This window comes from Mytilus trossulus, chromosome 9 (genome assembly GCF_036588685.1).
Source record: "Mytilus trossulus isolate FHL-02 chromosome 9, PNRI_Mtr1.1.1.hap1, whole genome shotgun sequence".
NCBI classification, from domain to species: domain Eukaryota; kingdom Metazoa; phylum Mollusca; class Bivalvia; order Mytilida; family Mytilidae; genus Mytilus; species Mytilus trossulus.
Genome location: NC_086381.1, coordinates 5208685 through 5234222, shown reverse-complemented (window position 1 = coordinate 5234222; position 25538 = coordinate 5208685). Strand labels below are relative to the sequence as shown.

The following is a 25538-nucleotide window of genomic DNA, read 5'->3' as shown; positions in this document are numbered from 1 at the left end:
AACGGATTTTTTAGTACTGTATTGTTATGAAATATGGTTTGTATTGTGCTCTATTAGTTCTATATAAAATTATATTATTTATGATTTATAAATTCTGTTGCTAAAATGGGAATTGATAATTTTACTTTTCCTTAAAAGGGGTTAATAATCTTGCGCTAAAATGGTTTATATGTTGGCGTAAAACGTCCTGTCAGTGCGCTTATATATGTAGTTTTTTTTAGACACCTTGATGGTGTTCTATATTACAGGCCATACCTCAGACTCTTAAGTGTCGATCTTGTTAAACAAAAAACATATATAGATATATATGTCTGCCTTTTTAATTTTTCATATTCTTCATTTGTAAGATATTAAGAGCAATTGAAAAAGAGTACTTAGTAAATTAGATAAAATGACAATTCATAATTAAAATACTTCTTGGTAGAACTTGACTTTGTCAAGTATGCATACTAACATACTAAGTATTTTATGTTTCTGCACAACAAGATTGTTGACTACAATCTCTTATAACCTGTATTCATAACTTTCTGAAAACTCTTTGTACTTTAAGATCTTTTTAATGCGCAACAATACACCTCTCACGGGCACATGAAAATTCTCGACAGTATGGTCAGACGGACTAAGACATAGATTAAATGAGTTACAATCTTTATGATAAGTAATTTCAATGTGATGTAATCACTAGTAATTTTGTAATAATGTCTACCAAGCACCTCCGTCTGATCCTGTTATTTATCGGTCGTCCCACTGTCTATGGTAGCAATACACAGTTAGAAGTTTAGTTTCGCATTATGGCCCCTGATATGAAAGTTTTTGTACAATAAAATTGATTTTTTAGATAATTGAAGAATAATATAGCCTTCTTAGTGTGTTTGTATGAATATTTAGATTGTTTTTAACATGTTTTATAGGCCATTTATATGTTTGACAGTCCGTATTTTCCTATCCGTACCGTCCATAGGTCCATAAATTATGGTAGTGTTTATCAACAAAGATTTTGCGCTCGATCTTTTCAATTAAATTTTATGGAAAAACGAGCAGGAAGGCATATGATTTTTTTTGAACCAGGAAAGGTATCACTGTAATTTTGAAATTTTCCTTTAGACCAAATTTTGGAGACTTTTGTGACATGTTCACCCCCCTTTTTTGCTATATTTTGTATCTAAGAAATGCAGATTGTTGCCATGGTTACAAAAGGGATTATATTTCACCCTTATGACCATTAGAAATAAAATCTATGGAAGATTCTCTTTCTAAAAGTATATACATGCATAACACACATATAAAGCCTTCTTTGTTAGACAGGAGGGGAAAGAGGGTGTTTAAAAATTATGAGCGTCAATTTTAAGTTTTTTTCCTAACTGTGTATTGCTACCTATATCACTCTGTTCAGCTCTTAATATTATTCCGTATCATGTCTTTGTGACGTCAAATACGTTGACCCGGCCTTAATAACTTTGACCCGGACATATCAGCGACGTCATAATGTTTGAACCGACGTTAATAACTTTGACCCGAACTTATCAAGTAATCTTGTGTGTGCTGGTGAAACAAAGAAAACACTTCTGAAACACGCAAATATAGCCCGATAAAGATATTATCAGATTATCTGCATATTGATATTGTAAAATATCAGCTGCTTGACATTATATGAAGGCTTTTTGATCTCGTTCGCTACGCTCACTCGACAAAAAGCTTCATATTATGTCTCGCAGCTTATATTTTACGATATCAAGATGTAGACAACCTGATAATCGGTACATACAAGGTGGTTGAGGGTCTGGTGCCTGCTCTACCAACCGACAATTTTATAACACCAACACGACAGAATAGAATAGAATAGAATTGAATAGAATATTTGTATTTCCCAAATTACAGGGCCCATAAAGGGCATAACATCAGATACAATTGATTTACATAATTGGTAACAACAACAATAATAGAGGCATATACATATATATTTGGAATATAAGCATTGGTCAGAATCAAGCTAAAAACCACATATATCATGATTGTGAATAAAAGAATAATAAAATTACATTATACATGTATATGTATATGTATAATGTATTAATTCTCAAATTATTTACTTGACTTAGTGTCAGTGTTCATACCTGATCTCCTTAATTCAAAACAGTCACAAATATAACAAGTTTTTCAATAAGAGTAACATTTTCTTGGGTCAAGAGCCATAGAAATTTAGAAGATTTATTTAAATTTATAAAAATATAACAATTGTTAGAAATGTCTTGAAAAAATTCGTCCCTTTGAATATCATAAAGAGGGCATTCTAATAAAAATGAAGCTCATCTTCAACTTTACCAAGTGAGCAATTAGAACAAAGACGCTCAGATCTTTCTATATGTTTTTTTGAATATCTGTCTGTCTCAATTTTTAAAGAATGAGCACTTATTCTTAATTTACAAATTTTTTTTAAGTCCTGCAATTCTAAATATTTTTCTTTTTTAAAACATTTTTTAATAGAAAAATAAGTACCAAGCTTCCCTTTTTCGGAGTTATTGTAGAACTAGCAAACCCAACATGTTTGCAAATTGTGAAACAGGGATATATTAAACGGCTCATAATAAACAACACTAGAGGGTTAAACTTACAGTGAGGTGAGAGTTTTTTTATCCGTGCTGAAAGCCTCACTGTAACTTTGAGGTGAAGAACAGCGATACTGAAAATCGTTGTTCCTTTGCTTTTTGTTGTGCATTTACTGACTTTGTGTTATGGATAGATACCACATATCCTTTGTTTTTTGTTCTATTAAAGTGCCAGACAGCAATAAGCCACAATACAAACACTAATTCTTTGTGGAAACATCATAAATTGGAACCAACTGCCAAATATAATTTTGCATGCAGATTCTTTAGAATCATTCAAGATCGCTTTACAAGAACACCGCTCATAACAAAGGCGCTCTTCTCGACCGTGAATAAAAGCCTAAACAGAAGTCTACGTGTACCAATACAGATACTAGTACAAAAGCTGACCAAAAGCTTGTCTGACATTTCGACACATGAGACCTGGTATATGCAATCTTCAAAATTCATGCACTGGCTGTATATGTAAATCTGCCAACACAATAATTGTTTAGAGTGTCTTTGATGTTATATTGTCACATTCGATGTATATGAGCCTTAGGCCTTTTAGCGACAGGGGTAACATCCCTGTTCCTAGTCTCTTTTTGCGTAACAGTACATATTTCCCGCTCAACTTTACAGAACCTGTCGATGGTCGTACGTTATACTAGTATTTCATTAAAAGTGTAGCCTCGGTGTCTTTGTGGTGAGTCTAACTCCAATCTTAATTGCTAGATTTTTCCTCCATAAACAGACCGCCACAGTATAACTAGATATAAAACGCCATGAACAAACAACCGAAAATATTGGAGACTATATTTACACTGCATAATAGCATACTTGTACATCTGTTTAATATTTTATATGCATGCTTTAATGTAATTAGTTGTTTTGATAGTGAAGCTCTAGTGTGTGTAGTATGCTTACTTAAAAGACTTCTATGTAATGTGCTTGATTAAAACAAAAGGTTTTATTTGTAATAAGACGATATCAAAGCTTTATAGAGCTTTATTTCTGTATACCGTACTGATATTCGTCTATAAATAAAGGTTTTGAACTTGAACTATCTATCTGATTGATATTACTTTCATGAATGTAGGGTCTGATTTTTATAAAAGCCGGGACGAAAAATACCAGAGGGAAAGTCAAACTCATAGATTGAAAATAAACAGGCAACGCCATGGCTAAAATTCAAAAGACAAACAGACAAATAATAGTACAAAAGAAAAAACATAGAAAACTAAGGACTAAGTTACTCGAACACCACCAAAACCTGAGGGTGATCTCAGGTGCTCTGGTAGGGTAAGCAGATCCTGCTCCACATGTGGCGCCCGTCGTGTTGCTTATGTTATTTCAAATTTGGTAAAATGTCTAATTCTGTAGGTCACATTCGTGAAAAGGGAAGGGTATTGTAGTAATGACACAAGGAACATATCCGATATTATCTGTGAAATACCAATATACCTTCAGAACTTCTCAAGTGTTATTCGTTCAGAATTGAACTAATGAATACTGTGGATTCATAATTATTTGTTAGATACCAATTTTCGTGGTTTTGTACGTACAGGTGAACCACGAATTCAAATGTTCAACGGATTGCACATTTTATATCATGCTGTATGCAGTTTTTTTATCCAGGGCAAGTCAAGTGTTCAGCAATCCACGAAAATAAGAACTCACGATAAAAAATAAATCCGCAGTAATGGGTCAGATGTGGCATGTGATGCTAAAGATTATCCTTACCATTAATTTTAGGATGCAGTATCACAATAATCCTGGTGGCCATCTTAAAAAGTAAATCAGCAACAAAGTAGCAACACGTCATCAACATCTCATAAGGAATATTTATGCCATGCTTCGTTTTATTCCATTCAGTGGTTCTCTAGGAAAAGACATTTGTATATGTATATTTGATAGGTTCCTATGTTTAATTAAGTCGGCAGATGGCAGCCACCTTGGATGATACATTTGTAGATCGGCTTCAAAGTAACAACACTTGGTCAGCACCCCATAAAGAATATTCATGTCATATTTGGTTTTATTCTACTTAATGATTCTCTTAAAGAAGACATTTATATGTTTATGTTATTTATGTATTATTGTCATTTTGTTTATTTTCTTTGATTACATCTTCTGACATCAGACTCACACTTCTCTTGAACTGAATTTTAATGTGCGTATTGTTATGGATTTACTTTTCTGCATTAGCTAGAGGTATATGGGGAGGGTTGAGATCTCACAAACATGTTTAACTCTACACATTTTTGCGCCTGTCCCAAGTCAGGAACCTCTGGCCTTTGTTATTCTTGTATTATTTTAACTTTTAGTTTCGTGTGTACAATGTGTACAATTTGGAGTTAGGTATGGAGTTCATTATCACTGAACTAGTATATATATATTTGTTAAGGGGCCAGCTGAAGGACGCCTCCGGGTGCAAGAATTTCTCGCTGCATTAAAGACCTGTTGATGACCTTCTGCTGTTGTCTGCTATATGGTCGGGTTGTTGTCTCTTCGACACATTCCCCATTTCCATTCTCAATTTTATATGTATTGTCTATGTGTGACTTTTTTTGTACTGATTCACTAACTAGTACTTTTCTCTATTTTCTAACTGTCATGACTGTTAAAACTTGAAATATGAAAAAAAGAAGAAATTATTTCATTATATTTTATTTCCTACAAAAACTTAATATATTTTATTCTTTTATATACAATATTATTTACAGCAATTGTACATAAAATACTCATTAATAATAAACTATAAAACAACATATATACTGCATAGAAATTCTTGTAATGATCAGATATCTAGGTGTAACATGATTTTAATGTAACGTAAGATTTTTAAATCTGACATTAATTATAAATATTAGTACAAAGTGCAGATATACATTCTTAAAAACATTCTAATCAAGTTTAAACAGTTTTCTTTATTTCATCTTCAATTCATTTAAACATGACCACTGTTATACATGTTAAAACAAACTGTATAAGAGGCTAGACATTTGGAGTATTGCTATGACATCAAGTTTTGAAGCATCTTCACAATTTCCACAAAAACACACAATGATCAGCTGTCTTATCAAATCAAAATTGTGTTTATCACGTTTATATATATTTATGTCAGACAGTATACATGGTATACAATTAATTTTGAAATCAGTAAAATTTAACCAAATATACTGTTTTCTTGAATGTCTTAACCTTCACAGTAACAATGCAGGAAAGTGGAAAGTATGTTCTGTTTTAAGCAATCTAAAAATTTGCCTTTTTATTAACTTTAGAAATTTTAAATAGATTTTGTAAAACACATAATGGAAGATTTGGTTGTTTTTGATTTGACATGAATTACGGGAGATGATTTGTAATGACCAATCAGGTTAATCTGTGCATAAAAAGAATGATTACAAAACAGGTCTCCAAAGTACTATTTATTTTCAGAAATAGGCTCAAAACTAAATTACAACTTTTAACTATTCAAGACTAAAAGTTATAAATAGACTTCATTGACTTCTACAACATCAAACATTGCGGTTAAAGGAGGTTATTGGTACATTTTTATTTCAATATTCAAAATTGATAATCTTCTTTAATTTAATTTGAGTTTGCTGTAATTAAAAGAATTCAAATACCCTCTTCCTGATAAAAACTTAAGTTGCAAATTATCATAAAAAAAATTCAAATAGTCTGAGACTGTGTTTAAATTAGTATGACAAGTATGATATACTTAACATAGAGTTAATGGAATGTTACAATTTAATGTCATTTCTGTGATTAAAGATATATAATGTATATACGTTAAGTAGTTACCCAATACTAAATTCAACAGCACTGGCAAGAATTATTCCTAGACAAATAAATTGTATGTTAAAACATTCAAACAGTATACATACATTGTACATGTAGGGCACACTTTTTGGATTATTTGTATACACAGGATTAGTTTCAACAATTTTTAAACCAGTAAAAAGAATGTCATAAAAAGTTTCCTCTTCCTTTTTAATCAGTACTTAGAGAAAACATAAAAAGCAATGCATAAATCTATAAATAAATTACAATCTTTGTTCTACAAAATATACAGATCTTTATTAACATTTACTTTACTTTGCAGACAACAAAATCTTTAAATAAATTATACTGAATTCATTAACAATTTAAATGAAATAGTACAAATGTATCTCTAAATACTTACTCTAACATGTAAACAAGTACATGTATTTGTGCTTAAGTACAACTTATAACTTAACATTTGATTTTTTTTTTAAATATGTGTGTGTTAAACTCAGAATAGACTGGTTAAAAGAATACAGGAATTCAAATCCCAGTCCTGAATATTTGTGTGGCTCGGTTATTTTTTTGGTTTTAATCATAATAAAACATTTTAATTTCCGTCTTTTATTGAAAACATCAGATCTACATCAACCTCCGGAAGCTAATTTTCCCATATCCACTAGGTCATGTACGTTTTATCATGATTATGGAAGTAAGTATTAGCATTTTTGGAGAATCAATGAAGTTTGGTTTTGATTTTAATTACAAAGGTCTTTTCATTTAGCATGTTTAGCAAAAGCAGAAATATATTTGTCACATCTCCAATCAAGCCTATTTTCAGAAAATCACATTTTTAAAGGTATGTTTTACCGTGTTTATTGTGATAACAATAAAATTTAAAAAAATTAACAAAATTTAACATACTACATAGAACACTTATTTTCGTAATTTAGTGCATCAATAATTTGATATTTCATAGACAAAAATTTAAGCCTCTACTTGTTAAAAATCAATTCATTCTACAAAAAAATAATCTATTTTGGGGATTTAAACAAAAATTGAGATTAAACCTTGGAATGATGGAAAAAAGGCACACTTGTAGAATCCATGAACATGATGAATAACACTTAGGAATAAAAATACAACATACATCATTATTAAAATAGTCATAAATAAACAACTTACAAACAAACACTCAAGTTAAAAACTTTCTATTTATGCATATAAACACATTATATTTATCATGTTTATCAGCAGTGTTTATTGCTGTTATTTATCATGTTTATCACATTTTATTTTTTCACAGGTATCAAATTAAAATGACAATACAAATGTGTTATCCTATGTTAATATAAGATAATTGATGATAATGATAGATGTCTCACGACAAGCCACACTAATAAGTGCTATACAGTAACATAACAATAGACTTAGACTATGAAATGTTGCCTTCACTTTTGCCACTTTTTAAGTATTTCCTGACTCATGTTTTGATTGGTTAATTGTAATAACCGTGATTATGATATAAATGTTTCACTAACAGGTGCTTTGTAGATACAAATTGCACAGTTTATTATCACATTTTCATAATTCAACATCAACAGTACCACACATCATCTTGGCACGCTGCCATACACAGCCCTATATGTCTTTTGATTCACATGCTGTTTCCATTCGTTTCACATTTTACATGTTCTTTGATTCACATTATTGCATTCACTTTTCACAATCTTTTCCATCCATGAGATTTTGGTCCAAATTTGAAACAAAGTTTTTTAGGGTAGCCTTCATCTTTAGGTACATCTTCAAAATATCCTTCTTTTCTTGAATACCTATAAAATATAACAATATCCTTATTTTCATGATGTCTTAATATTTCATGTACAATATGTACAATATCATGAATATGTACAGCATGTACATTTGTATATTCATGTACAATATGTACAGCATGCATATTCATGTACAATATGTACAGCATGTATATTCATGATATTGATTATCAATTGAACTGATTCACAATATTTTTCTTTTCTAATTTCTTGATATCTAAATATAGATTATAAATTGATTCGAAATCTGTTTTCTTGTCTTTAATCCGTAAAATGTATTGATTACATACACATTTTTTAAACTTGTAAGAACATCCATATATACATGAAATTGAGAATGGAAATGGGGAATGTATCAAAGAGACAACAAACCGCCCATAGAAAAAACAACAGCAGAAGGTCACCAACAGGTCTTCAATGTGACAATGTAATATTCCCACACCCAGAGGCATCCTTCAGCTGGCCCCTAAACAAATATATATACTAGTTCAGTGATAATGAACGCCATACCAATTTCCAAATTCTACACAAGAAACTAAAATAAAAATAATACAAGACTAACAAAGACCAGAGGCTCCTGACTTGGGACAGGTGCAAAAATGCGGCGGGGTTAAACAGGTTTATGAGATCTCAACCATCCCCCTATACCTCTAGCCAATGTAGAAAAGTAAACACATAACAATACGTACAACATGTACCTTTTTATACTTTGAACTATAATGTTTTTATTTTAACATATTGCGACTTGGATGGAAAGTTGTCTTATTGTCAATCATACCACATCTTCTCATATCTATGCATGTATATGTATTTTCACAACTTTGCTCAAATAATTGTAATATGTATGTTCATTGAATGAGCTACAGAAATCAAGAAACTAAAACCACACATACATGACATATATTTTGTTTAACCTTACTTATGTCAATCATAACATTACAAAATATTTGCTTACTTAGATATAAATCAGTGAAAATGAAATTGAATAATTTAGTTATTTAAATGCAAAATCTTGTGAACAAAACACATAATTTTAAGATATAAGTGAATTTTAAGATTTGGTTACATGCATGACATGTAAATAATGTTTAAAATTTTCCATTTGTCATTCAATATTAACTTATATAAGTGACTTATGAAATCATTAGTATAAGTAGTATCCCTGATTGATTTACATACAACATGTACAAGGTAATCTGATATTTTACTTCCTCGTTGATGTTTTATTAATAAACTTGATCTCATTTTCAGTGGTTTAAGATAATCTAAAAGTAACAGAAATTTTAATTTGCTTAGTACATTCGGATTTGGCACTGACCTCTTTTCTTGTGATAATCCAGGACAATATTTTACATGTTTCAGAGAGCTGGATGTGCTCAAGGTCAAGCATTGAACAGGAATGCCTTTACTTCTCCTTATTAATTTTTGTCCTTGTATATGACAATGTTTAATGTATGTGTTTATAATTCAAAGAATTTGTTCATTTAGTCTGTTACTTAACAGTCATGCATTGTTGCATTACTATGGTAATTGCAAAAGTCTTACATCTTTGGCTCTACTGCTGTACATGTGTGGATATATTTTTGGACTAACTTGAGACATGAAATTAAGAAAACACAAACAAGCCAAAGGTCTAAAACGAAAAAAAACTTAATAGCGCAAGTGGTAACCTTGTACATGTAATAACACCTACCGTAACGATCTGCTCAGTTTTTCATATGTCATTTTCTCTCTATTTTTCTTCATATTGCCCCATTGTTTAGCTACTTCACTTGACTTTACAACCCTGAAAATGCCTTCTTGTTCGTTCTCCCATTTAATTATTCTCTGTTTAGGATCATGTAACAGATCTCTGATGAACTCCCACAGATGATACACACTTGACGCTAAAAAAATTAAAGCCATTAAATCTTTGTAGAATATAATACCACTGTATTAAATTTCAAAATATTTATTTGTCTTCTTCCAACATGTCCAGTTACATGTATCAGTTATCAATACATCTGATTAAGGAGGAAACAATTTAAATCAATACATTTGCATTTGATTGCCTAGTACTTTATTCAAATTTCTTTGGTCAAATTTGAGCCTTAAGCTTGTTTAGGGCCTTTTTAGGTGACTATGCAGACTTGGCTTTTCTCATTGTTGAAGGCCGTACGGTGACATATAGTAGTTAATTTCTGTGTCATTTGGTCTCTTGTGGAGAGTTGGCTCATTGGTAATCATGCCACATCTTTTTTATACAGTACACATGTACAATCATGACAATGATGTATGGCATATTACATACAAATTAGTACATGTAATAGGTATCATTTTGTAATAAATAACAAATTTGAGTGGTTGTGTTAGAAGTTTCATGTTTAGAAGATATTTATGTATAAACAAATTACATCTGGAAATAAACAGTGACTTGGAGAGAATATTTAATGTAGATATAGCTATATATAGAATTGTTTATTTTTCTAGACCCCCTCCCCCTTTTTCAACAGAGCTTTCCCAGTTACTTGTGTTTATATACAAAGGAACTTATATTTACTTTGTCCCTTCTTTCTACCAGGTCTTTTTCTACCATCAGCAATATATTCTGCATCGCTTTTCCGTCTTTTTTTATGGCGAATAACTGCATCATAACTGTCTTCTAACTCTTCCTCTTCGTATGGAGATAATATTGCCTGCACTGGTAGATACGGGGCTGCCTGACGTTGCTCATCTAAGCCTGGTTCAGTTTTTACTTCTACTTTACTGTATGAGATCATTGGACTGCTACCATCACTGCCTCCACAGCTGCTGTCATTCTCAGGTTCTGTTAAAATAAATAGAGTTCAATTCAATTCAATTCAAAGCTTTATTTATAAATAGTCGGCATGTCACATTTATAACAAATAAACATAAGCTCTCTGAGCTTTTATAACCGACAAATGCATACATTTACATAAAAATCATACACAATACAAATATTAAAACATAAAAGACATAGAACATACATTTCATGAACATTTAGGCTGCACTATTTTTAAAATACTATATTTAATGTTAGAGTTATTTCCCTTTGTCTGCTTTCATAATCGTTTGCATGACCTACTTTTGCAGTGATAAATAAAAACAATCAAGGAACAAAATTAATTATCATTAATTGTATGAGCAGTTATGAATATACAAGCAAACCAAAAGAAAATTATCAACAACTCGTATATCTGAAATGAAAATTTAACCTCTACCCCTCCTAGGACGTGGTAAATCTGCTGGACTTGACAAAACAGATATTTCGTCCTACAACAGCTGTTTACGACTTGTTTTGGCCTTACCTTTCTTAATTTTTGATAAATCAATTATTTCCATTATTCACTAACAGTACGTATTTGTGATATTCGTACGATCTAATGCCAGTAAAACAAATTAAACAGGAGAGTTGTGAAACTAATGCCTTCTAGACAAAATATGTCAAATCTACTTCCGGGTTTTACAGAGACAAATGATCTTATAAATCGAGACGGATTGTACAGTCTCGATTATCTAGTGCACTTGAAATTATACCAAATAAATTTTATAATACATTTTCATAATTTTAAATGAAATTTATTGGAATATTTCGTCTCTTTAGCAACGATATTTGGCGGGATAATCCCGGAAGTAATACACTAAATTGTCATGCGTGTATTGAACTAACTATAAATAGTGAACAGGTAAACAATGTCAAAAGGACAACACCTGTAAATGTTCACTTGTTATACTTAAATTCTAAAATTAACATACTTCCAGTACATGTATATATAATATATTCTTTAAAAATATGATTAGCCATAACTATCTTGATTTATCTTCCATGGGACCAGGGACGTATATATATGAGGGGGAGGACAGGGGTAAGGGAGACAAGGAGAAAGGGGGTAGGAGAAAGGAGAGGAAGGCTGGGAGAAAGGAGAAAAAGTTGGAGAAAAAAATAAAATATGAAAAAATAAAATATCTCTCTTTTTTCCGGTAAATTAAAAAAAATTAAATAAGGAGAAGAGGGGTAGGAGAAAGGAGAAAAGGGGTAGGAGAAAGGAGAAGAGGGATGGGAGAAGGGAGAAGGGTACCCTTTGTCCTCCCCCTCATATATAAGTCCTTGATGTGACATAACAGTATGAAACCACCGACTAAAAAGCCTACATATGTATACCATTTCAAATCATAAATCACAGAAAAATATGTTTTATGTTTTAGTGCAACTTTGAAAACAGGTATGGTCAATTGAACTAACCTGAATTAGTTTCAGGCACAGGGTCGAATTTATTGGCTCTTAAAGATTTCAAACAATGCAGACAAACATATATTTTATTCTCGGAGAAGGGGGGCTAGATTCGGTTACCCAACCCTTCATACAATTTAGATGTTTAAAATGTATACCTTAATATATTGAGTAGGTAGCAATGTAACCGTTTCCCACCGTTGTTTGGGTTTCATGGGGTGTGTTATGTTAGCTCGAGAAAGTAAGAGTGGAATACCAAAGTGTCAAAAGAGAAAATTTGGTTGATAAAAATACAGACGGGAACACCAAGAAAGACGACAGACAAAGAATGTTTCTTTTTTCTGAACTTGAGGTTAGTATTTAGTGATGATATTTTTTAACAGCTTTAACTACCCATGAGGGTCTTCTGTGTTCACCTGTCCTGTCTTTTAAAGATTTTCACCAATATACAAAAAAAAATGTATGGTTTCCACGGAACCCAGTGTCTCACCTACTTTATGAATCTAATAATTGGTTTATGAACTTTACCTGCGGACTGTATGTAATGTTATCTGCAAGAAAAACTAAGTCCATTGTAAATATGAGGTCTATAAGTACATGTTTACGGAAAAACAATAAATATATTTAAAAAAAAAAATCTTTCTAGATACTAGCTTTTGATCATGAACAAGCTTCCGTCCAGTATTAGTAGAAATCCAGAATAAGTTAAGAATGTTATTATTTTTTTAAAACGTTAACTATAGAGTGAATGTAATGTTAACTGGCAGAAAAGCTAAGTCCATTTGTAAGTATAATACGGAAAAACACCTGATGTTTATGCCCCACCTACGATAGTAGAGGGGCATTATGTTTTCTGGTATGTGCGTCCGTTCGTTCGTCCGTCCGTCCGTCCCATTTCAGGTTAAAGTTTTGGTCAAGGTAGTTTTTGATGAAGCTGAAGTCCAATCAACTTGAAACTTAATACACTTGTTGCTTATGATATTATCTTTCTAATTTTAAAGCCAAATTAGACTTTTGACCCCAATTTCACGGTCCACTGAACATAGAAAATGAAAGTGGGAATTTCAGGTTAAAGTTTTTGTTCAAGGTAGTTTTTGATAAAATTGAAGTCCAATCAACTTGAAACTTAGTACACATGTTCCCTATAATACAATCTTTCTTATTTTAATGCCAAATTAGATTATTACCCAATTTCACGGTCCATAGAACATCGAAAAGGATAGTGCTAGTGGGGCATCCGTGTACTTTGGACATATTCTTGTTTTTACAGAATCTACTTCTGGATACTATCTTATGACCATAAACAAGCTTCTGTCCAAAGTTTGGTAGAAATCGTGGATAGGTAAAGAAATTTATTAAAATTATATAAACGTTAACCATAGAGTGAATATTTGTGGACGACACAGACGACGACGACGCCGACACCGACGGAAGATGGGATCGCTATGTCTAGCTTTTTCGACAAAAGTCAAAGGCTGGACAAAAAAAGTAAAAACGTACGGCGGTTAATTCAGAGGAAACAATTTTAGGTAAAAATAAAAATACGACGAACGCCAAGAGGTAAAAATTAACATCTTAATCTTCACGATCTTGCTAAATTGACCCTTCAGGTCAGGTGAGCTAAATTCAATTATGAACAGCTATATATAACCGCATCTGTTTTTTTTTTCCCAAAACAGAATAATTAGTAATTTACGTTAGATGTATGTTTCAATATAATTACGTTATTCTGATTGGCTAACTGCACATCACGTGTTTCCTTAAGAAATTGGTTTACAATAAAACTTATCATTCATGATAACACGAGGTCCGACAATAAAGTGCACAGGTGAATTAAATAAAAAAAATGGTAAAATTCGTGTTTTCATGATCCTACCTAAAAAATGTAATTATAAGTATTGGATGCTTCTTCATGTAACTTCCGATGATATGGTTGTAAAGGCGTTGACAGTGCGCACATTTTTAGAATGAAGAGCTTCCGCGAATCATGGCATACAACATGTACTTCGGTCAACTCTTTGCAACACGCTAATGAAGTTACAAAAAGAAGCATTAAATACTTTAATAAAACTAGAGGCTCTCAAGAGCCTGTATCGCTCAACTGACTCTACCTGGGTTTTTGAAATCATATAAAAAAGATAAAATTTTGCTACAAAGTTACAACACTTGGCCAGCACCTCACTAAGAAAGAAACATGTATGCTATATATGTTTGGTTTCATTCAGCGGTTCTCTAAAAGAAGAAATTTGTATGTATTAAACCAAGTCCCCCGCTGGCAGCCATCTTGGACGATGGATTGGCTACAAAGTAGCAACACTTGGTCAGCATGTCATAAGGAACATTCATGCTATGTTTGACTTCATTCCATTCAATGATTCTCTAAAAGAAGTAATTTGAATGCATTTCCCATAGGTTCCTATGTTAAAATAAGTCCCCCGCTGGCGGCCATCTTTGATGATGGATCGGCTACAAAGTAACACAACTTGGTCAGAACCTCATAAGGAACATTCATGCCATGTTTGGTTTCATTCCATTCAGTGGTTCTCTAAAAGAAGTCATGTGTATGCATTTCCCATAGGGTCCTATATTGAACTATTAAGTCCCCCGCTGGTTGCCTTCTTGGATTATGGATCGGCTACAAAGTAACAACACTTGGTCAGCACCTCATAAGAAACATTCAAGCTATGTTTGGTTGCATTCCATTCATTGGTTCTCTAGAAGAAGTCATTTGTATGCATTTCCCATGAGGGTCCTATGTTAAACTAAGTTCCCCGCCGGCGGCCATCTTGGATTATGGATCGGCTACAAGGTAACAACACTTGGTCAGCAACTCATAAGGATCATTCATGCCTTGTTTGGTTTCATTCCATTCAGTGGTTCTCTAGAAGAAGTTCAAAATGTAAAAAGTTAACGACGGACGACGGACGTCAAGTGATGAGAAAAAGCCAGGTGAGCTTAAAAGATTATCTGAGAGGGATGTCCAATAAATACAACACCAAAGTGAACAATAAGTTACTTTCCATCATTTGTGTAAAGACAAGGACTTGAGGGAATAGAACGACAAACGTTCTACATTTATTTACCACCAATAATTTTTTTTATATCACACAAGTTCAATACATGTCAATTAAAAAAAAAACGTAGCAATAGATAATGGAAAGCCAAGTTGGTGCTGTCAGCTAGCCAGTCTGACTCCCACAGCCGCATACATGACGTAAATTATTACATAAAGGGTATTTTGAAAAGATTCAAAATTTCATGTTTCAATACTTTTCTGAAAAGAAAAAACAAAACTTTTGAACGGAACGACATTCATCGTGTTTTTGTTTTGTTTTCGTTTTTGTTTTTTGGGGTTTTTTTTTGGGGGGGGGGGGGGGGAACAAAACAGAGTGCACATACAAATATAGAACTCTGATCTCGTGCTACTTCATGAGAAGTATAACAAAATCAGAGTTCTCTATTTTAATTGGACAGTGACTTTGAGTGGAACACGCGGACAGCTATGACTTTGTAATTTTGATGACAAAAGAACGTTTGCAAATGCATGTAAATATTACTTGGAATATAACAAGAATATATGTTGTTTGATTCATGATACCAATACATCATGTTTATTTTAAACAAGAAAAAAAACATATTTTCTGACGCATAAATAACTTCCGGTCTGCTTTTTTCAGCCAAAAAAAGAAATTGCCATTAATGGAATAAAATTGAAAATCAATGGAAATGGGGAATGTGTCAAATAGACAACAACCCGACCATAGAACAGACAACAGCAGATCTAGAAGGTCACCAATAGGTCTTAAGTCTAGTGTCGAGTTTTATCAATAAATTGACTGATATGAACGCCCTATCTCAACTGACGAAAGATACGTGTTTTTGAGGTGGGGGATACCAGGAAACCAGAATAGTTCTTCTATCCCAACATTTACTTACTGTGCCCTATTTCCTCTTTGGACCGGAGTCTGGACTTACCTGGCCAACGTTGTCTGCATAGAAAGAGACGCATACTATTTCAAAACGTGAAATCCTTTTGGTACTTTTGTTCTTAAATTTTTATGGCAGAAGGCTTCATTTGCAAACTTATGAAAATTAAATTTTTAATGCAACTTACCATATCATTGTTTCTCCGGTTCCTCCATAATTACAACACATTGGTCACTATAGTATAAACTTACCAGAAGAGAAATCTGAAATATCGCCAGCAGAACCGGGTGAATTTGCATAAATCATTTCCGTTTCTTCAGGAGGGACCTCTATTTCGTATTCAACGACTAGAGTTTCACCACCTTGGTCACCATACACATTTGGCCACATTAAAGGTATCATTAAATCATCAGGCTGCGTCAGCTCTTGGATGCTCGAGTCTGTAAAAAGTAAGAGTTATCGTTCTTATAACAATCCTAAATCGTATTTTAAAATTAAAGTAGCTATGTTATAATATATTACTACGTCTGATGAATCTAGGTACAAAAAGACATTATGACTATGTTCTCTATATATATGTTCGGGAGCATAATAAGAAAAACAATATTTATTATCCCAATCAAGGGCCCTTGATGGGCAGCATAATATGTACACATAAAACAATACATCATGATTTGTAACAGAAAAGCATTTGTATATACTAAAATGAAGCATACTAGTATACGAGTATGGTCATGACCGTATGCGTATATAATAGTCTATGGTTAGTCCATATTCAATTGGTCAAACCAGAAAAAATGTTGTACATATGTGGTCATGACCATACGCGTTTGGTCCAAACCTAATATGGTCTGAAACGTATATGTCTGGTTTACATACTCTTTATGGGGGCGGAATATTCTTTACTATCTATACAGTTACAAAGTTCTGTTTGTGAACAAAAACAAACGAAACAACTTTAAAACTCGAAAGTCGACGAATGTTACCAAGATACAAAGCTCCTTCGGAACAGATCAGTTGAAAATGAAGATTTGTAAAGCCAGACAGTTGAGAAGTAACAATCTATGATGTAACCATTAAAATATTTGCATACCACACGTCTTTATTGTATAATCATAGAAATATGTACGACAGATTCCCCCCCCCCCCCCAAAAAAAACCCGGTAGAATATCATTTTTAAGACAAATACCAATGCAATATAACTTCTATCATAGCCCGACCCTGAGAAATATAAACTATAGAGTTACAAAACAATCCATTAACTTGTAGACTTATGGACTTCAAAATGGCAGGACTAACAATGGGTCTGTGTATGGACATTTAAAAACGTAGTATTCGGGTGTCGTCTTTCAAACACTATTTAAAACTTCCCATGTGCAAAAGAAGTGAATATTTAAATAGACATGTTTATACACGGAAAGTCTAACTGCTCAACAAGTATAGTTAACATGCTCATGTTAGTATTATATAAAATAAATGTTAAAAAGAAAAAAATAGTAGAAACAGCCAATGACAGGATATCAAAATCTCCGTGTTATTAAGGGTATAAGTAATATAATGATAAAGATTATTATTATATAAAGATTGTTAATAATCAGGGAAAAGACACACGTAAAAAAGATTGTTATTAATCAGGTAAAAGACATAAGTAAAACCACAGGTCACATGGTAAGTGTTGAACCGGAATTACTTTACCGGCATACCTCGACCTCGAGACCTCGATACGAGATTACCACAAACAAATGTACTAAGGTTTACAACTTGATTTTCTGAAAATCATTTATAAACTGTGTATCCGAGATCTTAAAGTTTAAATACCAAGATTGAACTTGAACTTGGCCGGTATGCATGGGGTCAATATTATAGGCATTATTATATATAGACTCAATAATATGACAATAGAGTACGTTTATCTAACTTGGGCCTAAAATGTATTCAAAATAAAAAGGAATTGTCAGCAACATTTTTTATAAAGACATCATTAAAAGCTACTTACAAATCAATGAGTTTATATAAGTGAACCTGAGACTATAGTAGTCTCAGGTGAGACCTCCCATTTATTCAGACTTGAAAATGTCTAGGGTTATAATTAAAAAAATAAGATAAAACTCGTTCGGATTGCAAAATAAAATGCGAAGTAAAAGTAGCCATTTATTAGCAGGTACAAGGTAATTGAAATGAAATGCAATTAATTTCAAAGTTGGATGCACATTTTTATTTCTAATTCCAATAGAGGACCCATTATAGGCATAATGAGTACATTGATTTTTATATACGTAAAAATATAGATATCATTTTATTTAAAACTGTTCCAATTTTATAACAGTATCGATTAAAATTACAAGTTTATATTTTACGTATATAAAGTTATCAACCGAACAGATAAAACCTATTTAAATCCCTCTGGCATGCACCCCAGAGATAATTTAAACTGTCAGTTATTGTATACCCTTAACATTGTCAACAATGTAATAATAAAATAACTCTAGACCAGGAAGTTAATATTTGGGGAAACCCGGAGGGGAAAATAGACTCGAAAATTGTAACATGCGTTTTTTGTTCTGAAGCTCACGACAAAAGAAGAAACGTCACAAGTCATTTTGTAATTACAATTTCATCACCAGGATCCTACTCAATTGTGTTCTTAAATATACATAATCATAAAAAGTTCTCAGTGACTTAAAATATTTATCATATCATTACAAACATTTCATATGTAATTATACACTTTGTCATGTGTCCGACTTCACTATAGATTGTTCAGTTGTTTACTTTTATCTGAGACTACTATAACACTAACTGTGTTATAGTAGTCTCAGCTTTTATGTTATGGAAGAAAGAAATGTTGCCATTTTTTACCCGTCCTGAATGTCAATGATACCCGCCCTGAATGTCAAAGTTACCCGTTCTGAATGTCAAAGTACATTTACATCAATATCTGCACTTACAATTTGTAGAAAATAGTATTGAATTTATTGAATATACTGTTATTGGTTAATTTATGAAAACAGGTCGTGTATATAGCAGTAGTAATCAGCAGCCGGCTTGGTGATACTACTTGTGACTGTTTTGAATTAAGGAGATCAGGCCTCACAGTCATAAAACTTTTGAGAATGATTTTTGTACTCAAACTCGAAAATCAACCAATCAAATTGTTGGATTTCATGTTTCGAGCATGATTTTTGTGCTCAGGGCACTGAGCAAAGTTTTATGCCTTCAAGGACTGGTATGAACACTGACACTAAGTCAAGTAAATAATTCGAGAATAAATGCATATAATGTAATTTTATTATTCTTTTATTCACAATACATATGTGCTTTTTGACTTGATTCTGAACAATGTTTATATTCCAAATAATATATGTATGTGCCGCTATTAGTGTTGTTGTTACCAATTATGTAAATCAATTATATCTGACTGAATGCCCTTTATGGGGCCTATAGTTTGGGAAATACAAAATATTCTATTCTATTCTATATTGTAGACCCACAGAATAACATGCTTGTCTTCTCTACTGCTTAGTTTTCTATTTTACACGAATCTCCTCGCTTTTATCTGCGTTAATGTAGAACAGTTTTCAATTACTTTCCTTCCTTTATCCATTTTCCAGTGGCTATCACAAACAATTGTAACAGATTATTAAACGTTTTCCTAGAACTAATTTCTCTCTTTCTCACTCGCGGAGATGCTAGGTGTAGGCTTGAGTATTGATCCACATATTAAAATACAAATAACCTACCACAGTCATATTGACGGGGATGTCCAAAGTTGACAAATACTATTATGGTGTGCCATGGGGGATAACCAAAAATTGGGGAAAAACAGGAGACGGGGGACTAAAAGGGATCGCCATAAAGGGGATATTGCAATTACTTTTCACCTACTTGATTTACCTCCTGGGGTGAATACTATAGATGTTGACTACATAACAGACTTCGTAACCATTGATGTCCATTCATCGCAATATCCTATGAAATGTTATTCTCTTCACTTTCGTTTTAGCAGCATCTTCCTTTTATCGTTTTATTTTCATGTGAACGAAAGGAGATGTGGGGAATATGTCTATAAAACAATAGTCCAACAGCACAACTAGACAAAAAGACATCAACCCTTTCATAGATTCCATTAGTTTCAGACATGGTCCTGCAGTTGACGCTTGGTCATGGAGTTATTAAAACAAATTACAGCTTTTGTCTCCTGATTCGTTAGAAAAACAGACAAAAACGAGATATTGATTTGACATCATAAGGTATTATTGAAACAATGTAATTCAAATAGTAAACTCAGATCACAGTTGTGTAAAATACTTTAAAAAAAAGGGGGGTCATATAAACTAAAGTTCGGATGTTATAGCCTGTAACAGTCTTAGTTCATTTATATACACTATATCAAACACATGGGTCTTAGAAATTACTTGTAGTCGTCTGATATGAGTGGATAAAAAAAGGGGGGTAAAGGAAAAAAATAGTGACACTACAGGTTAAAGCGAATGAATTAAACAAATTAGAATATAACACAATAAGTATATTAACAATAATCAACACACGTGTAAAATACATGTAGGAAATGCTTGAATAAAATATGTAAAGGCCTACCTGTGCTTGCCGGTAGTTGAGGACTTTCGTTTCCGTTGTCATGAAAACAACTAATTTTACTAAATATATTTCCAGTCCAAAAGTCTATATCACTTGCTTCCCAATCCATTTTTAAAAGATTAAAGAAAAGTAGCAATCATTTCCGTTAAACACATTAATGGAAATTCACAGCTTACTTAATTTCTTGGTATTTTGTCAACAGGGGGAATTCCTTGAAAATCTACTTTCGTTTTTACCTACCGACTGTCCCTGCTATGATAACTTCTGCTTTCTCTTCATTAAGCACATGTTGATTTAGAAAGTCATTTTCATTTAACCCTTTCACAGCTTCCATAGTTTCGGACATGGTCCTACTGGACACCTGGTCTAAAGACTGAAATATATCCTCAGTTAAAATAGCCTCAGTAAACACGTCTGCCAGCTGAAATGAGAACTAGGGCAATTTAGTATTAGAACGAGGCTACAATATCAATTGGCCGGGTAAAGGTAGTTTTGTTTATGTTTTACAGTACGTGTGTATTAGATCATAACAAAATTAAATATACACTGTCAAAAGAAAATTCTCGGTATTATAATGCTGAGTCAATTCTTAATAGTAAATATGTAGTATCGCATTTTAAATGAATAAGATACCTACATATGTGTCAGTCCGCTAAGTTCAAGCCGTAATCAGAGGTAATGATATCCTGTACTAAATGTAATTGTAAAATGAAATTTTTAAGTTTATAGGTTTTTTAACTTGTGATGGGCGACATTTTGCACCATTAATGCTTGTAAGTTAGAACTATATTTTACAGAATGCCAATTTCGAATTGTATTTGTCGATTGTGTAAATACATGTCTGTTTGGTTTTTAAAATGTTAAATGTAATGATTAACTTAAAGATACCAATGGAGAATAACATTCTGAAGTTTGAAAGACAAGACAACAAGTCGACAAAACCCAAGAGAAAACAATAAAGGCGAAGAATCCGAAAAGATCGAGTCTGAGGACCGAGTAACACGTGATATATAAACACAGCAGTTTGCCCTAGCCATGTTTTTTACTGTTCAGGCGGGATCTCGCAATCATTGTAATGTTTCAGGTCTTAAATTTTTTGTTATTTTGAAGTGGTGATGACATCTCTCTATATTTTGGAGCATGCATCAAATCATGATACACCTGTACATGTAAAAGCGGGATAACTTTATAAAAACACGTTTTTTATACTTTTTTTTATAGAAAAAACGAGTAACAATTTGCGACTGGACATTTTAAACATTCGAGACAATAGAATGCCTTTATTTCTACAAGACTTCAATATTATAGACTCAAATTTGATAATGTTGTAACCATTAAACAATTTAACATAAAAAACAAATTAAATCTCAGTAAAGCTGATTATCTGGTGTGGATTACCAATGTACTCAGAAATATACATTTCTGATGTAAATCCTCTTTCCAAATACAGCCTACTTTTTCCAAAGTTAATTCCTGATTAAAGTCAAACATTATACCCCTCCCTACCCCAGGATTAAAGTCAAACATTATACCCCTCCCTACCCCAGGATTAAAGTCAAACACTATACCCCTCCCTACCCCAGGATGGAGATCAATCCTGTGTGGCCCTGAATAAAGCTTGTGCGCTATTCATCGTGAAACAATATATATACATTATTTAGTCAGCGATAAATGAAGACGCGAATAAAAAATGAATGTATTTTAAGTTAATAACAGGATGCTTTTAAATTATCAAATGATTGTTTTTCTATAATATTTCACTATATTCATCTACGACACTATTAACCTTAAAAAAAATAAACGCTTGTTCTTATATCAATAACGTTGTTGTACAAAAGTCGTCTTTTTCTACTCTATTGGTTACAATCTACTGAATGTTATAAATAATTTTAAGGTGTATCTATACAGTTAAAAATAATCTGAACTAATGTTGGAAAATTTTGTATATTTATAGAAAACACAAAGCATATTTTATGCAAATTGCTTCCTCCTTCCGGATCATTTCAATCCAGGAAGGTATTTACAGAGGTATTTCTAACTAGTGAAAAAAACCAACCAAAGTGAATAGACCGTCCTAGGTTTCGACTTGCAAACTATATTCAGGAAGAGAACAGGTGAGGTTCAAGGGTTTTCTTACTATGTGAGCATGCTGCATATTATTTTACACCTAATAATGTGATTTACTTAAGTGATACTGCTTTGGTACGGTTGCAATAAGAAATAAAGGTCTTTAAATTATCAATACAGTGTCGGACATATCCATTTTATTTTTGAATGAGATAAAGTTATAGCCATACCATGTCTTCGATCAACAATCTTCTAGTAGGGACTCGGTGGGTATTCGATAAACTTCTTATAGGTGCTCGTTGTGTCTTCGAAATCCTTCTTATAGGGACTAAGTGTTTTTTTCAACCTTCCTATTGGGACTATATAGGTGGGTCTTCTACAACCCTCATATGTGGACTCGGTAATTTTTCGGCAACATGTTTATACGGACTATGATGGTCTTTGGCAACCTTATCGGGATAATGGATTTGGCAGGTCTTTGGCAAACTCATAGGGACTACGTGGGTCTTCTACAACCCTCTTTTCGGGACTCAGTAATTCTTCCACAACCCACTTATAGTGACTAGGCGAATATTTTGGCATAGGGATTAAGCTGATCTTTGGCAAACTTCTTACTGGTTAATGTGACTACATGTATTATTAACTCAATTTAAATTTCATGTTTTTTTGTCAAATGTATTTCTTTTTTTATTTTCTTGTCTATTGTCTATTAGAATTGTGTGATAAACAATTCAATGTACTGATTATGCCTATAATGGGTCCACTATTTGAAATAAAATTTATGTTATCTAATAAATAAGGACTAGTTGGGTCTTCTACAACTCTCTTATATATAATGTTACATATCTATTGTTTGTGTATTATGTATTGTATATTTTATTGTTTATAATAATATTGTCTGTATGATATATGCCCTCCTGGGGCCCTAATTTGGTCCATAAAAATATTCCATTCTATTCTATTCTATATACTTGTATATAGGGACTCTGTTTTGATTTGACAACCTTCTCAAATGGACTAGACGGGTCTTTGATAACCTTCTTATGAGGACTATAGGTTGTTCTTTATCAACCTTATAAAGATAAAGATAAGATAAGGATACTTTATTTCCTAATCATAGGGCTCATAACAAGCATGTTATCACATAAAGTAAAAATAAAAAGCCTTTCTCTCCCACTCGCATACACTCACACATACAACTATCGTTCTGATTAAGGATGATTGATTTCACAGTACAACATGTAAATGAAAAAATAAAATACAGATAAAATTACAGATACAAATGTATTTTTTTTTTATGAGGAGAATCAGTTGCCTACATTGTATATATGGAACTAGGTTGGGCTTTGGCAACCTTTCTATAGGAACTAGGTATTTTTTCAACCTTTTTAAAGGGACTAGGCTGGTCTTTGGCAACTGTCTTATAGGTGACTTTAGGTGGGTCTTTAGTAACCTTTTAGGGGCTAGGTTAGTCTTTGACAACCTTCCTATAGGGACTACATGGGTCTTTCGCAACAGTTTTATAGGAACTATGTGGGTCTTTAAATTTGGAACAGCAACATACAGATTTGCTTACAGCACTGCACACAATTGGATGATCCTTCTGATATCTGTATAGATGTTACAGTGACTTAATTTTTATCAGTTGGGATTATGTATAAACCCTGAAATGTCGAGGAATGATGTATTATATGTGCATTGCTTTTTGCTAGACACCTCTATACGATTCCAATATGTTTCCTGTCACAACATCGACGTTAAAAAAAATTTTTTTTGCACCTTTCATCTATAAAAACTTCAATGAACAGACGTCGAAAAAGAAGTGAAGTATTTAGAGGCAATATAAGTAGCCTTAAATTGGTTTATTTTGTAGGATCTAAACAAAATTCCATATTTTATATGCCATGCGATATTCTTTTCGGACGGTCGTGTACTGACATATGACCATTATATTTTTTGAGTCTCCCTTTCCGCGAAAACATGTGAAATCGGTATCAAATCATCACATACAATGTCGGTCTGCTCCAGTATTTAGTCGATTTGTAAAGTGTGCGTGTCTATAAGCATGTTTAGTTGCGGTATCCATGTTATCTAACACGGAAAAGTAAAACCAGATGTGGCATATGTTTTACCGTAGAATATATGCACTGCGCATTTACATATAGACCAGCAATATGAAAGGGTCTTCATATACCAACATAAACATGTGTAAGCTTTTGAGTGATTTTTACATTTGACGCTGGTTTGACGCTGGTTTAGGGGCTAACGATAAATGTACTGTTATGGCAGTGTTGGTATTACTAGTAATCATTTCAATTCCAATTAATGATATGTTTATAAGAATAATTAAATTAAAAAAAAATAATCATTGGGAAAGCTGTAATCTTAAGACTTGATAGTAAAAAGGAAATGAAAACTGTTTGCATGAACTTTTATGCCTGATTGTTATTTTAATAACGTCACGCATGTTCAGGACGAGAACAAATTGACAATAACAACAATACTTAGTTTCTGCAATAGGGGGTCGG

The 25538-nt window shown here is 32.6% G+C and overlaps 1 protein-coding gene across 3 annotated transcripts in view; it reads right to left on the bottom strand.

Moving 5' to 3' along the window:
- Positions 1-7587: 7587 nt before the first annotated feature.
- The window catches only part of LOC134685015 (ETS-related transcription factor Elf-3-like), a 32504-nt gene continuing 14553 nt past the window's right edge, over positions 7588-25538 (bottom strand). For 2 of the 3 annotated variants that reach the window (XM_063544360.1, XM_063544359.1), the window contains exons 3-7: positions 21184-21364; positions 16598-16786; positions 10728-10994; positions 9882-10074; positions 7588-8188 (exon numbers count right to left, since the gene is read on the bottom strand). In XM_063544360.1, coding sequence (XP_063400430.1) covers positions 8080-8188; positions 9882-10074; positions 10728-10994; positions 16598-16786; positions 21184-21364 — 939 coding nt within the window. In that variant the 3' untranslated portion in view covers positions 7588-8079. Of the gene's footprint in view, positions 8189-9881; positions 10075-10727; positions 10995-16597; positions 16787-20943; positions 21101-21183; positions 21365-25538 lie in introns of those variants that run through there. The other variant, XM_063544361.1, reaches the window with a different exon arrangement.